The sequence below is a fragment of the Aristolochia californica genome, unplaced genomic scaffold, assembly GCF_029961685.1.
Source record: "Aristolochia californica isolate CCGP_79_NKW_82.1479 unplaced genomic scaffold, dmAriCali1.0.hap1 SCAF_11, whole genome shotgun sequence".
Taxonomy (NCBI): domain Eukaryota; kingdom Viridiplantae; phylum Streptophyta; class Magnoliopsida; order Piperales; family Aristolochiaceae; genus Aristolochia; species Aristolochia californica.
The window spans coordinates 35,630,723-35,643,423 of record NW_027181782.1 but is presented as its reverse complement, the minus strand read 5'-3'; the positions used below and the strand labels follow the sequence as shown (position 1 = coordinate 35,643,423).

The following is a 12,701-nucleotide window of genomic DNA, read 5'->3' as shown; positions in this document are numbered from 1 at the left end:
GGCGTAAATTTGCATTAAATTTATTGTATAAAACAAATGCCTCCTTCCCCTACCGACATCTCCCTTGTCCATAGACGTTGGACAGCCTGCTTAGCTTTCCTAATCCAGTTGCAATTTGATCTAGTCGCGGAATTCGAGGATCTTCCCGTTTCTGAGTTTTGGGCTTTACCTCACGTTCTTCTTTCCAGCAGCTTCGTTAACAGCAAAGCAACGAGTAAAATAATAAAGATGGTTGATAAAAACCAGCTTCAGTGCCTTGCCTCTTCGTCTTTCAGGCGTTTGAAAACTCCAACTCCAATTTTGACTTTTTTTTCTTCTACTTAAATAAATACTATTGCTATTACAGTTGCTGGTTCTCGGTTACCTGACCACGTCTACCCTTCCTGTTGTCTTCCTTTCTTTTCCCATTTCTTTCGCAGTACGTGTTCTCTTCATTCGTATTCTAAATCCATTCTCTGATGCTTCAATTCCTAGAATCCATTCGCTTAATTTCCTTTCTTCAAATCCAATGATGCCCGTCTTTCCTAATTCATAGCCCTTACTTCTCTTCGCGGTCTATCTCTGTCATATTTGAATCTCTCTTCTGTTGATCATTGCGCACTATGGTTCCTATTTTTCTCTTCGTGGGATTTTTTCTGGGGGCCTTGTTTGTTCTTGCAGCGGAGGTCGTAGTCTTCCTTGTCGTTCTTCATCGGCTTAGTAGGAGGAAGAAAAATGACCCGCCTCCGCAGGCAGATATTGGACGTTACCTCGAGGACCAGCGCCCGCTCGCCTTTGGATATAATAAGCAGGTCTGTTTGGGAAATAATTGCTTGCGCTTTTCGTTGCCACGCTCTGATGTCGTGTTTGCAACAGGGTCATTGTTTTTTTGTTTTTGCGAGTTGCTTTCGGATGCTTACTCCCATACTTCTACCCTTCGATTTCTGCATTTCTCATGCTGATTTAATATTAATATTTTCTTTATGTATCTGGAAAGATAATACACCGAAAAACACTTCTTTAGAGAAGAGAATCCAGAGTTCAGGATAAACTTGTTTCAATTCTGTTTCTTTACATGAGAGTAAAAAGAATCTATTTAGAAGCTAAAACGAAGAAAGAACTACAACTGTGGAAATACTTAAGAGGGTCAATTTTCCTGTCAAATATAGTCTTGAGAGACCTCAGTTACCAAATTTCCTGTAGGGCCATACTTATCTGAAAATTCGGACCTTACCAAGGTGATGGCAGTTGGAGTGATTAAACAATTTAATCACTTTTAATGTTTCTTTGAACCTTCTTAGCCCTGCTTAATGTGACTGATAACAGTTATAAAACTCAATGTTTTAACATCTTCGCAATTGAGAAATATGAACAGCCATGCTTCTACACTGTTTCGTTGTGGTAGGTCAAATCTTCTGGTGTTTAAAGCCTCAACCTGTTAGACTAAGTACAAACGCTATGTTCTCTGGAAGCTTGAAATGAAGGTGCCGCCAGAAATACTATTTAAAGATCAGAAGTTCAAAAGCTCGTGATATTCATGAATTCACTGTCTTATGCATCAAAGATTTTTGTGGGTCACCAGCTCATCGGTTGAACCACACTTTCATTAACATTAGCTATATAAACAGTTATTCTTTTCTGATAGATATTTAGCTTTATTTTTCAACTTTTCTACTTGGTTTCATAAGATGAAACCAATCTCAATAAAAAGAAGCAAAAAAAGTATGCTTTTTAAACTCTATAATACAAGGTCATGTTCCTTTGCTTTCTTCTTTTCCCTGTTTATAAGGCAATAAGCTAACAATTTCGATAAAAAAAGACAATAAGCTAGTCTTATTAAAGAGTGGGAACATTTATGTAACATGAAAAACAGGCATTACCTAATAATGCATGCTATGCGCTTGTTTCCATTAATGAAAATGATGAGTTGATCTTTCTTGCAAATCAATTTCGCAATTGGAGTTTCTGTGGACTTGTCTAATGGTATATTTTTATTCTAAGAAACATCACTCCAGCCAGAACTGCCTGCACTTTTGCAGTTCATGTCAAATGTCTGTGAAATGGCATCCCTGTAATGTGGCGATCTTGGTTTTCTTTACTTGATTTTTTTTCCTGTGATTGTTAGGGAGTGGTATGGGTATTAGAGCCAGAGAAAGTTCCAAAAGTTTCTCTTGATGGGGGACCTCCAAAAAAAGTGTCCAAGGAGCAAAAGAGCAACAAGGAACTTGTGGAGGTTTATCCTGTGAAGAAAATTGGAAAGATTGAAGATAATTCACTTATTTTGGTTGATTTTGATGGATCTGAATCAATTATCCATCTTCCAGGTTGCACTATAGAAGCAGTTTCTGCATCGATTCTATCCTCAAGGAAGTGGTAAGTTGCATAGAAACATTTACAGTTATTGTATTCCAATATGTCATACACCCAGCCAGGGAAAAATTTGAATATACGATTCTTACTCAGTTCTCTGTCTGCCTTTTTCCTATTAGTACTGACATGAATTTCATCAGGCTCTTTTTATTCTTTTGTTTATTTTTTATTAGTTTTTTTTTTTTTTGAATGGCACCTAAAACAAGAATTTTTTAGGTCTTATTTGTTCAATTTGAAAATTCACAATTGTTGATTACTGTTTTTGTAATAAAAGTATGTCTGTGTCCTTTAAAATCTTTATCTGGCATTTTGAAGGAAAAAGACCTTCCGTGCTATTATATTGGAGGCAATTAATAAATATTTGCTTCGTCATCAGAATATAGCTGTTGTCATTTGCACAGGGCTGCAAATTTTGAAGCTTGTGCTTCATCAATTGTGGGGAGTATCACTATTTAAACAACATTGTGAGGAACATTAGAGAGATTTCATTATTGGGCTTTCTCTGCTTCATTAAACCAATGCCTAGTTTAATTTCCTTTGCAATTCATTAGTTATGCAGTTTAATTGGAAGCATGATCTACTACAGGTTTTGTCCATTTGAATCACCATGCTGGTGACCTGATGTGGTTTTCTGGCATTCTTTTAGGTCAAAAAGATACCCAATACGAGTTGAAAACAAGAGATCGGTAATCTATAGTGGAAGTAATACTTGTTACATATACCTTGAAACTTCTTGGGAGAAAGAATCATGGTGTAAAGCCCTTCGTCTTGCCTCATCCATGGATGAGCAACTAAGAAGCTGGTATAACAAATTAAATGAAGAGTTTCAGTGCTATGTGTCATCCTTAACTGCTGAATATCCGTTCTTTATGAAGCCTCCGGCTAGGGGGTTAGGTGGAGTTGCAGGTAGAGGCAATAGGATGGTGGGTGGATCTTCTTCAAAAGTTCGTCTTTTCCTCAAGAAACTTGCAAAGAAAACTTCCAGGAGTGGTACTGAATACAGGACAGATCCTTTAGAGAGAAAAACAAGTTGCAAAAAGTTTGCTTCGAAGTCCTCAAAAGTTTCACTGGATAGAGTTTCTGACTCTATACCAGAAGAAGTCAAGCCATCAGCCATCAGTGTAGGTAGCCACAATCAGGTTACTGTTATTTCTGATGCAGAATCTGATGATCAATCAGGAAGTGATGAAGGGGTCCTTTGCTTGAATCTTTTGTTGTCACGGCTATTTTTTGATGCCAAAAGAAGCTCAGAGATTAACCTTTCCATAAAATCTCGTATTCAGGTTGTTCATGTCTAACATGTGCTTTTGTACACTTCTCAGTTGCTAATGTCTGCGGGTTTTATCTTTAGTTTGTTACTTATTTATGTTTTATCAACAGAGAGCACTGTCTAATATGCGGACTCCTAGTTTTATTGGTGCAATTTCGTGTACTGGCTTCAACATTGGCAATCTTTCACCATATTTACATAACATGAGGGTTCTTCCCATGAATATAAATGAGGTATGGGCCATGGAAGTTGACATTGAATATTCTGGTGGTGCTGTATTGGATGTTGAAACACGTCTTGCAGTCCGTGAGCCTGAGTTTCAAAAAGGTATTGAGCAAACAAGCATGGAACCCACATCTGCAGGGGATGCAACCTCAGACCTCCTCGAGGGTTTTGAATATTATGGGGAGCAGTTAAAGCTTTCCACAGTTACAGCTGATAGAGTAGATAAAAGCACTGACATTAGTGGTAAACCGGGTACGTATATGTGTGTCTGAATTATGGCTGCTATAATAAGTATAAGTAGCGATCTTTATTGGCCATCTCAGTCTTAGTTAGAAAAGCAAAAATCTTTGATGATGGAATCATACTTTAAGAAATACCCTTTCTCAATATATGATTTTTATCAAAATTTGAGGTATAAATTTGGATAGAACTGTTTGTCTATTTGATTTGTTACCTCTTTTATTTTACTTGTGTGATTGACCTTGACTTTTTTTTGAAAGGGTGTGTATATTGATAAATTCTTTCTCCTTCACTTTCTTTTGCTATTTTCAAACTAGTGCAGAACAAAGTTTCTTCACTCACAGTTTTCGTTACAAATTAAAAAAAAATAATTATTTTGGGTTGTAACCCCAGTGTTCAAAATTGGCACTCTTGTGCACAAATGTCTGCTGCAGCTAGCCCAAAATCTAGCTTTACAACCAGCCTGAAACTTAGGCTTCCAGACTTTCTCAATAAAAATGCGCGAATGGATGAATATTGTCTGCTTTTATGAGTTGGAAAACTTTATACGTCAGGGTTATCAATTCTTTGTAACCTAGATTATAACTTTAAGTGGGCTACGAACCTTTGAGAAGAATTATTGGTGGACTTTTAGGACTTCTTGGAGATTATTAATTTAAGATCTGATGATTTCTAGGTACTCTTAATTTGTTGTCTTTCTAAATTCATGTATTGTTGTTTTGCTCTTCTTTGAATTCCTTTTGTAAGCCTTCTATTGTTCTTTTCAAAAGTTGTTTCCTTGTCGTACATTTATGTTTTCTGTTGTTTGTCACCTGTACATTGGAGATTCAATATATCTCTAAGTTGAACTTGCAAAAGTATTTAGTTATTGTTGATACCGAATTATAAACCCCATTCTTGTAGATAACATGTCAAATTTAAAGAGTTCTAGCTGGAAGTCCATATATGCATCAAGGTGGAAATCTGTTCTTAATTCAGTGGCTGATCAAGTTTCACAGGTTAGCATTAGTTTTTTTTTTTATATTTAGATATATTATTTACTTATGTTTCACTGAGTATCATTCAGCTTGACTTTGTTTTCGTACAATCAGTAATATAAAAAAGGACAGGCCAAATACTGAAAAAAAATGAGGGAAAGTAGGCTGGACTCAAGTCCAGCTAACCCTGGTTGCACCCAACTTTTTCTTCCTAAAAAAGTCACACTATTTAGAAGAATGTCATTGACTTTATTTTATTTACGTTAATACCATCAATTTCCATTTTATCATAAAAAGTGATAAAAAACTAAAATAAAAATTAAGAATCTATGGAGGAGGATAATAAATAAATGTAAAATAAACAAAATTCAGTTTTAAATAATTAAATTTAAATTTCATGGTTAAACTAGAAATTGGGTGCAACAAACTTAGGCTTTAAGCTATACCTCCATCCCCCACCCCCCAAAAACAAAAACAAAAAAAGTTTGTAGTGATGGTGATTTAACATGATGCATCCAGTGAATCTTTTTATAGATTTTTAACAGTTTCGTTTTCTAATTAATGCTTCCACGATGCATATATACTTGGTACAACTATTTTTTAATGGCCTCTTAGCAGAGTTGTAACCGAGATGAGGCCATTTTTTGGGTTCAAAGTCTGGATATCCAATTAGAATTAGTGGAACTCTTTTGCATTTCAACTACATCTTTGACTGGTTTCGCCTGATCATCCTCATGTCTTTTCTGTTTCTATCTACTCCCAGCATTTCTTTCTTTTTTTTTTTTTTTTTTGAATGAGATGATTCTTCTCCCAGCATTTCTTTCTGATTGTGTTTATGTCAGAAGCACATCAGGAGGACTTCTCGAGTTTGAAGATTTGATTATTATTTCATTCTCTGTTGAAGGTACCTCTTTCCTTGGCAATAAGGATTACATCACTACGAGGAACATTACGCTTGCATATTAAGCCGCCCCCATCAGATCAGCTATGGTTTGGGTTCTCGACAATGCCTGACATAGAGTGGGCAATTGATTCTTCTGTGGGAGACCATAAAATTACCAGTGCACAAATTGCATTGATTATCAGTAATAGATTCAAGGTATATCAGAACGGGCTCAGCCCGAAGGTTCTTTAATGGTCTTGTTTGTAAAATTATTGTGCAAAAATCTTTCACCACATCATTTTGTTAAAGTTGACAAGAGAGTCCTGAAGCTTACATTTCCTCATCCTTTTAACTGATTATTATACGTTGTGGCAGGCAGTTACAAAAAGGATAAACTACCTGCCTTGAATATAGCATTACTGGGTTTTGAATAATACCTTGTTCAACCTGTCACAGGCAGCAATCCGTGAAACAATGGTTCTCCCTAATTGTGAAACTGTGTGCATCCCTTGGATGCTAGCAGAGAAGGATGATTGGATCCCACGGAAGTTTGCTCCATTCTTGTGGATTCATCAAGAAGGTGGAGAATCAACCAGACAAGATACAGCTTTAAACAACCAGAAATCTGGCGAGGGTGCAGTTGACACAGCTAGTAGCATTAGCGCTCCGGGAAGCAAAAATGATTCAGGTAATAATGGAGTACCAGATGAATCTGAGAAGGGAAAACTACTACGATGTACTGGATCTACCTCCTCATCTCAGTGGGGTCAGCCACCATCAGCAGCAGTTATTTCTACTAATGATGATGCCATTACCCAAAGCAACATTTGTATGGAAGAATTGAGAGTTCCACTTCTGGCGAGTGACCAAAGTCAGGAAAGCTGTGAGCAGGCAAGACCTGAGGAACCAATGGGGCCCATTGTAATACGTGGATATGAAGGTAACATTCAGTTCCTTTCAGATTCAGACGAAGCAAAGCCAAAAAGAGTAGGGAGGAGGGCAAGGATGATGGATTTAGGGAAGAAGATGAGTGAAAAACTGGAAGAGAAGAGGCGTCACTTAGAAGAAAAGAGCAGGCATATTGTTGAGAAAATGATAGAAAATGCTAAGACATCATCGTAAAGAAAAATTGTGTAGTTAAAAGAGGCTGGTGATTGCTAAGCAATTTTTTTGGTATGAAGGGCGATTTGAGCAGTACTTTACAGTCATGGACTCATGATATTTATTGTATAGAAACAAGAAACCCTTCAATTTGGTTCGCATGAATATATTGGATTGAAAAGACTCTACTTGCGACACATTTCACTTTGTAATAGGGCAGTTCAATATTTCAATTAGATCATAAACATTAATTGTAAGATACAGAAAGATGTTCTCCATGAATGAGGAAAGAAAAAAAAAAAAACGATCAAGAGGGTATGCTTTCCACAAAAATGAATAGTCCTCAGGTCAAACACACTTAGTAATGTATGCAGAAAGCACCACTCCCAGTGTATATAACAAACGTATACGGCTGAGCGTGGACAATGGTATTGTTATTTGCAGATCAGTTTTACAGGAACTTCACTTGAAGCAGTTGGGAGTCCAACCAGCACCAACAGTAGACATCCTTATCCTGATTCAGAAAATGACACAGAAACCTAACAGTGACTATCTTCAGATCCTGAAGTACTTGTAACCATATTCTGGGTTTGTCATTCCATCTTCCCAGTCTCCCATGCGTCGGCCACCAAATACCACCTGCTGAATGCCCAGATACCTGCCAAGCATGTAAGCAGAATATAATGTCATGAAGACCTTTGGTTGTACCAATGGGGTTCCATACATGAGAGAGAGAGAGAAAGAGAGAGACTTACTCAGAACTCAATGCAGTTAAGCAGTTGAGCAGCACATCCACAGCAAAGACGTCGCATGTTCCAAGATCTACCCTGAGTACATCCATATTTATTCACAAAGTCGTGAGTTGATACTGCTGGTATAAGAATGACCACAGTTCAGAAAAACCTCATTGAACAAGACCTCTCACCAAATACGACCCCAGTTATCCTGAAACTCTACATCGCTGATATCATGAAAGGATGAAGGCATTACTTTAGCACCTTTCTCATCGTCATATGATAGATTATGATTCACAGACGAATTTGCCAACTGCAAACAGTCAAATACGTATATAATAGTTGCAATAGCAAGTCTTGTTTGACAAGACAGTAACAAAATGCAAGACTTGATAAAAAATGGAAAGAAGAGCAGATAAGGGTACAAAGAAAATTTAATTCAAAAAGTGGGATACAGGAACAAAATTTCTTGCAAAGTTAAGCTATACAAACAATTCAAAACCCCCTTCAAGTATCATTATGCAACCATTTTTTAGGAACAAAATTTCTCACAAAGTTGATAGAAACAATCCAAAAGCCCTTCAAGTATCATTACGCAACCCCTTTTTTATGTCAAAAGAAAAAATTGGCTATTAGGATCGAAATGAACCTGCAAGTTTGACGAATTAAAAGCACCCAAGCGCCCCATGACATACCAGGCTTGGATAACCTGCAAGAGTGAGTGTATTTCAGATAAGTAGTGAATGTGTTTGTCCCCAGCCAAAGAGTAAAATTTGGGATATTTGGCTATCCTTACACTGCCGATAAGGTCAACATCTCGATCAGATGGAGCACCATAGAGTTCAAACCATATGTATGAGTCAAATGGATTAAAGCTGCAAGAGACATGAGCAACTAACTTGTTAGTGTGTGAGCCAACTAGCTGAAGGTTATAACCAGATCAGTTTGGCAGTAAAGTTGTCTCATAGACCTAATGAAAATCTTAAAAGCACAAGCTAAAAGCACTTGAAAGATGAAAGGTATGAAAGAAGACCAGCATAAGTCTCAGGACAATTAGATGTCTCCTAGACCTCATGGAAGTCCTAAAAACAAAAGGTAAAAGCACTATAGAGATCAAAGTTATGAAAGAAGACCAGGATTGTGTCTCAGGACAATAGATGCCTCGTTGACCCAATGGAAATCATAAAAAGACAAGGTAAAAGCACTATAAAGATCAAAAGTATGACAGAAGACCAGCACAAAATCTCAGGACAATAGACCAGTGAACTTTTCCAAGGAGATTTGTATCCATTTTCTTCTTCCTTCATTCTATGAATGTTTATTTCACAGGGTTTAAGAATTAAGATGGTTCATTTCATAGATAATTGCCTCTAAAAAAACAATGCAATGGGTCCTCCAGTACTCTGAGCAGGGATGCCGATCTTTTGCAATTTTGCGTATTGCTGTGTAAGCAACCTGATTCAGGTTCAAAGTTAAAAATATCTCCACCACCTTTTAGCAATGATGACTCAAAATTCCATGCATCGATGGCCTGTGAGCTCCCAACATAAAAATATCCCCACCCGCACGCGCCTCCCAACCACACCAAGAGACGGCAGAGATTTTTTATTTATTTTTCTCTCTGAGAAAAGAGTACATGATTTTCGAGTTACAGGAATTGAAACTAAAGCAAGTTCTTCCCTTCAGAATCAGATTAGATAAATATCTGCGAACGCTGATACAAGTACAGATTATGGCTTACTCTCTGAAACTGACTTTAAAGGCCAAGACGGAACCCGTCTTGGATTTGCGGAAATCTCGGCCCTTTTTCCGAGCTCTTTCTTCCACCTAGGAAGCATTTTATAAGCAGATTAGAAACCATGGTTTGGAATTGCACCCGACTACAATCAATTTGATTTGTAACAATGACGAGAAAATACCCTCTTTTTCATAAGCTCCGGGTTTCCAATGCTGTCCCCAAGCACAGCACGCAGCTCTACGTCATCTTTGCAAGCATCCTCCAGTACCCTGCAACAGTTCTAGTACTTCTAACCAGAGAAACCCAAGAAATAAGGAGAAAAAGTACGCCGGAGACTACACCATCTTTTGGGTTTAACAAAAGGATGGCTAAGGAAGTGAGCTAAGGAGAAGTAAAATACTTAGCCCAGGCAGGGTAATTGTGCTTGCGGTCGTATTCCCTCTTCCTCTTCTCCTCTCTGACCTTTAGCAGCCTCCGTCCACGAGCGGTGGTTCCGGAGCCTTTTGCTTCCGAAAAAGCTTCTTCTTCTTCTTCTCTGAGAACAGAAACGGTAGTACCCAACCTAGGAGATTGGAAACGAAGGAAATTGTTGTTGCTGCCATGGCCATGATGAAACAGCGTCACCCTCTCCGACGATGACAACAGTCGTAAATAAGACTTAGAATTCAAAAACGGCAAGGGAGCGGCAATGGCAGCATTTTGTAAGCAGTAGAGACGATCCATCCGCACTGAATTGCTACAGCCGTTTAAAGCAAATGACGGGGTAAAGGCGCAGCGCTAGTCCCTCCAAATTTCACGAATACCCTACCCCCCTCACCTCATCTAGGCAGCTGCGCTCTTTTGTTTTGCTTCTTATGTCCGTGCTGACTAATACCACATTATCGCTTATTATTCTGCGAAGTCTGACACTGTAAGCAAGACCATTATACAAACTCTTGTGGCTCAACGGTGACAAGGCATCAGAGGATAGGATCCATAAATGAACAGAAGAAACTAATTGGTGGCTTCCGTGTGGACTTGGAAACAGATGTAATCCAGATTAGGCCCGAGCGAAGCTGGAAGTCTTTCTTCAACATTTGGTGTCATCTATTCGGTGATCGATTCTGCAAGCGCCATCTTTGTTATAGCAATTAATTTTTCTTGGCCTAGATGAGTAAACGAAGGGATTTCTTAGCTCATTGCACGGGTTCATTTTAAAGTTCTCTACTGTTAATCATCAGGTTATATTTTATATGCTAAATTCCACGAATCGAATCGATATGTATATTAAAGACACTAAATAAAAAAAAAACATAACCAGCTGCCGAGCATGGTGTGATGGATAATGGACGGCGCCACCGACGAATTAGTAACCGAGGCCTCTTCTGACTTCTCCACCTTAAGTTGGACCGGCCTTCCACTGTTCTAATTATGATTTCTGTATAGCCACAAGAGTCGCCATTAACCGCAACTAATTGCAGGAATGAGAACGTCCACCCCCCCAAAGTACAAATGCAGAGTTGCATATGACGCAGCAGCATTAGTTATACGACAAATGCACAATGCAAAGCAGTGGTCGCTAAGCCGATCTGGTAGCCGTTCCTCATGCTTAAAACGACTTGAAATTCTTTTTTCATGGATAGGAGATTGATAGCTTTGTGTCCCCCCAAGGAGAAGATACAAAAATAACAGCTTCAACTTTGTTTTCGTTTTTGCAAATTACAGGGGACGATGAAAAAAAGATCAACGGACACCACACGTCTGAAAAACAGAAATAGAGTAGAAATGAAAAAGTTAGTGATAACAGTGAACTTCAAAAATTCATCCATGAAAAGAAGAGATAGAAAGTATATATAATTAAAAAGTACCATTATGAAAAGGTTACAAGTGTTTGGTAATTAGAAACAGGAATACAGCCAATAACTCCAGGCATACCAACAAATCTCAAGTAGTAATTGAAACAGCCATCATAGCCTCAGCAACTTCAAACTGCCATCTCATCACGAAAATTTTAAACCAAATATTACAGTTTCAGCTTAAAACAATAGATAGATATAGACAGCCATCTGAGTAAGAACGTGGGTAAAAATACACGATTACAGACAACCAGTAGTGAAGGAACGACATGCCATAAAACAAAGAGAAACTTTCTCATAAAACTAACAGGCAAAAACGACATAGGAAAGAAATAAGAAACCAAATAATAAATAAACCTTCAACAGAATGAGGGATGAACATAGAATAACTAACATCCAGCAGAAAAGCATCATATAACAGAAACCATAAAAAAAAAAAAGGGGTCAGAGAGAGAGAAAACAGAATTACAGATAGAAACCAACAATTTCAAACAAAAACATAAATACACAATAACAAGGATAGAAACCTACTCTTATGATTGAGTTTCATGCCAAAAAGCCAATAGAGGCAATGATGGAAACATGAAATAAGTAATAACCAAAACAAATAGGATTTCTCCAATCAGTTCAAATCTATTTACATAAAGAAACAGAAGAAAAGTGCTGAGATAAGTCTGAACTTATAATTGAAAAGCAGAAGCCATATTGCATGAATTCCTTGCTAAATCATTTTTTTTTTTTTTGAAAAAAAATTTCAATCAAATTCTATACTTTGTAAATCAAGTCACTTCAGAATCGTCGCTACTCCAGAAAGATTCAAAATTATTTCAATCCATAAACTGATGGCCCATATAGTTACCATTAAGTGACCTCTAACAAGCTCACAAGAATAATGGAGAACAAAAATAGTTCAGAAGAGAATCAGTACATAAAGAAGAGGGAAAAACATGAGCAGCAGTTTTTAAGGTTTCATTTACCCAAGTAAAATCAAATGTCAGGAAGGGGACAATTTGCAACAGCTAAAATTGACAGCTTTCTTAAAAAGAATATGAAAGTAACATGATTTATATTAAACATAAAACCAAAAAGAACATAGAAGCAGGTATTACAGTTGGAGCCCACGAATCCAATTACATACTTCTAAGAACATTTTCCCAAACAAAAGGGATTTAAGAGAACGTGTACAACTGATTCAAGAAGTATGGTGTGGATTATATTGATTTGTTCTACCTTTTGTATGAAATGAATTTCTTAAAAAACTTTACTAAAAGATGATGATCAATATTTAGAAGATGATAAGGCTGCGGTTGACGAAGAAGGAAGAAGGGAGACTATAAACTTGCTTCCTC

The 12,701-nt window shown here is 37.5% G+C and overlaps 2 protein-coding genes across 2 annotated transcripts; one reads left to right on the top strand and one right to left on the bottom strand.

The window, feature by feature from the left end:
* The first annotated feature begins 81 nt into the window (after positions 1-81).
* Positions 82-7,255, top strand: LOC137945050 (uncharacterized). The gene is made up of 7 exons (XM_068790925.1): positions 82-791; positions 2,105-2,352; positions 2,996-3,632; positions 3,730-4,096; positions 4,988-5,082; positions 5,966-6,160; positions 6,401-7,255. Exons 1-7 carry the CDS (start codon positions 603-605, stop codon positions 7,064-7,066), a joined length of 2,397 nt encoding a protein of 798 aa, XP_068647026.1. The 5' UTR covers positions 82-602; the 3' UTR covers positions 7,067-7,255.
* Positions 7,226-10,308, bottom strand: LOC137945051 (uncharacterized). The gene is made up of 8 exons (XM_068790926.1): positions 9,918-10,308; positions 9,699-9,786; positions 9,521-9,606; positions 8,576-8,654; positions 8,429-8,488; positions 7,971-8,092; positions 7,801-7,872; positions 7,226-7,703 (listed from the first exon to the last, which is right to left on the bottom strand). Exons 1-8 carry the CDS (start codon positions 10,238-10,240, stop codon positions 7,601-7,603), a joined length of 933 nt encoding a protein of 310 aa, XP_068647027.1. The 5' UTR covers positions 10,241-10,308; the 3' UTR covers positions 7,226-7,600.
* Positions 10,309-12,701: the final 2,393 nt, after the last annotated feature.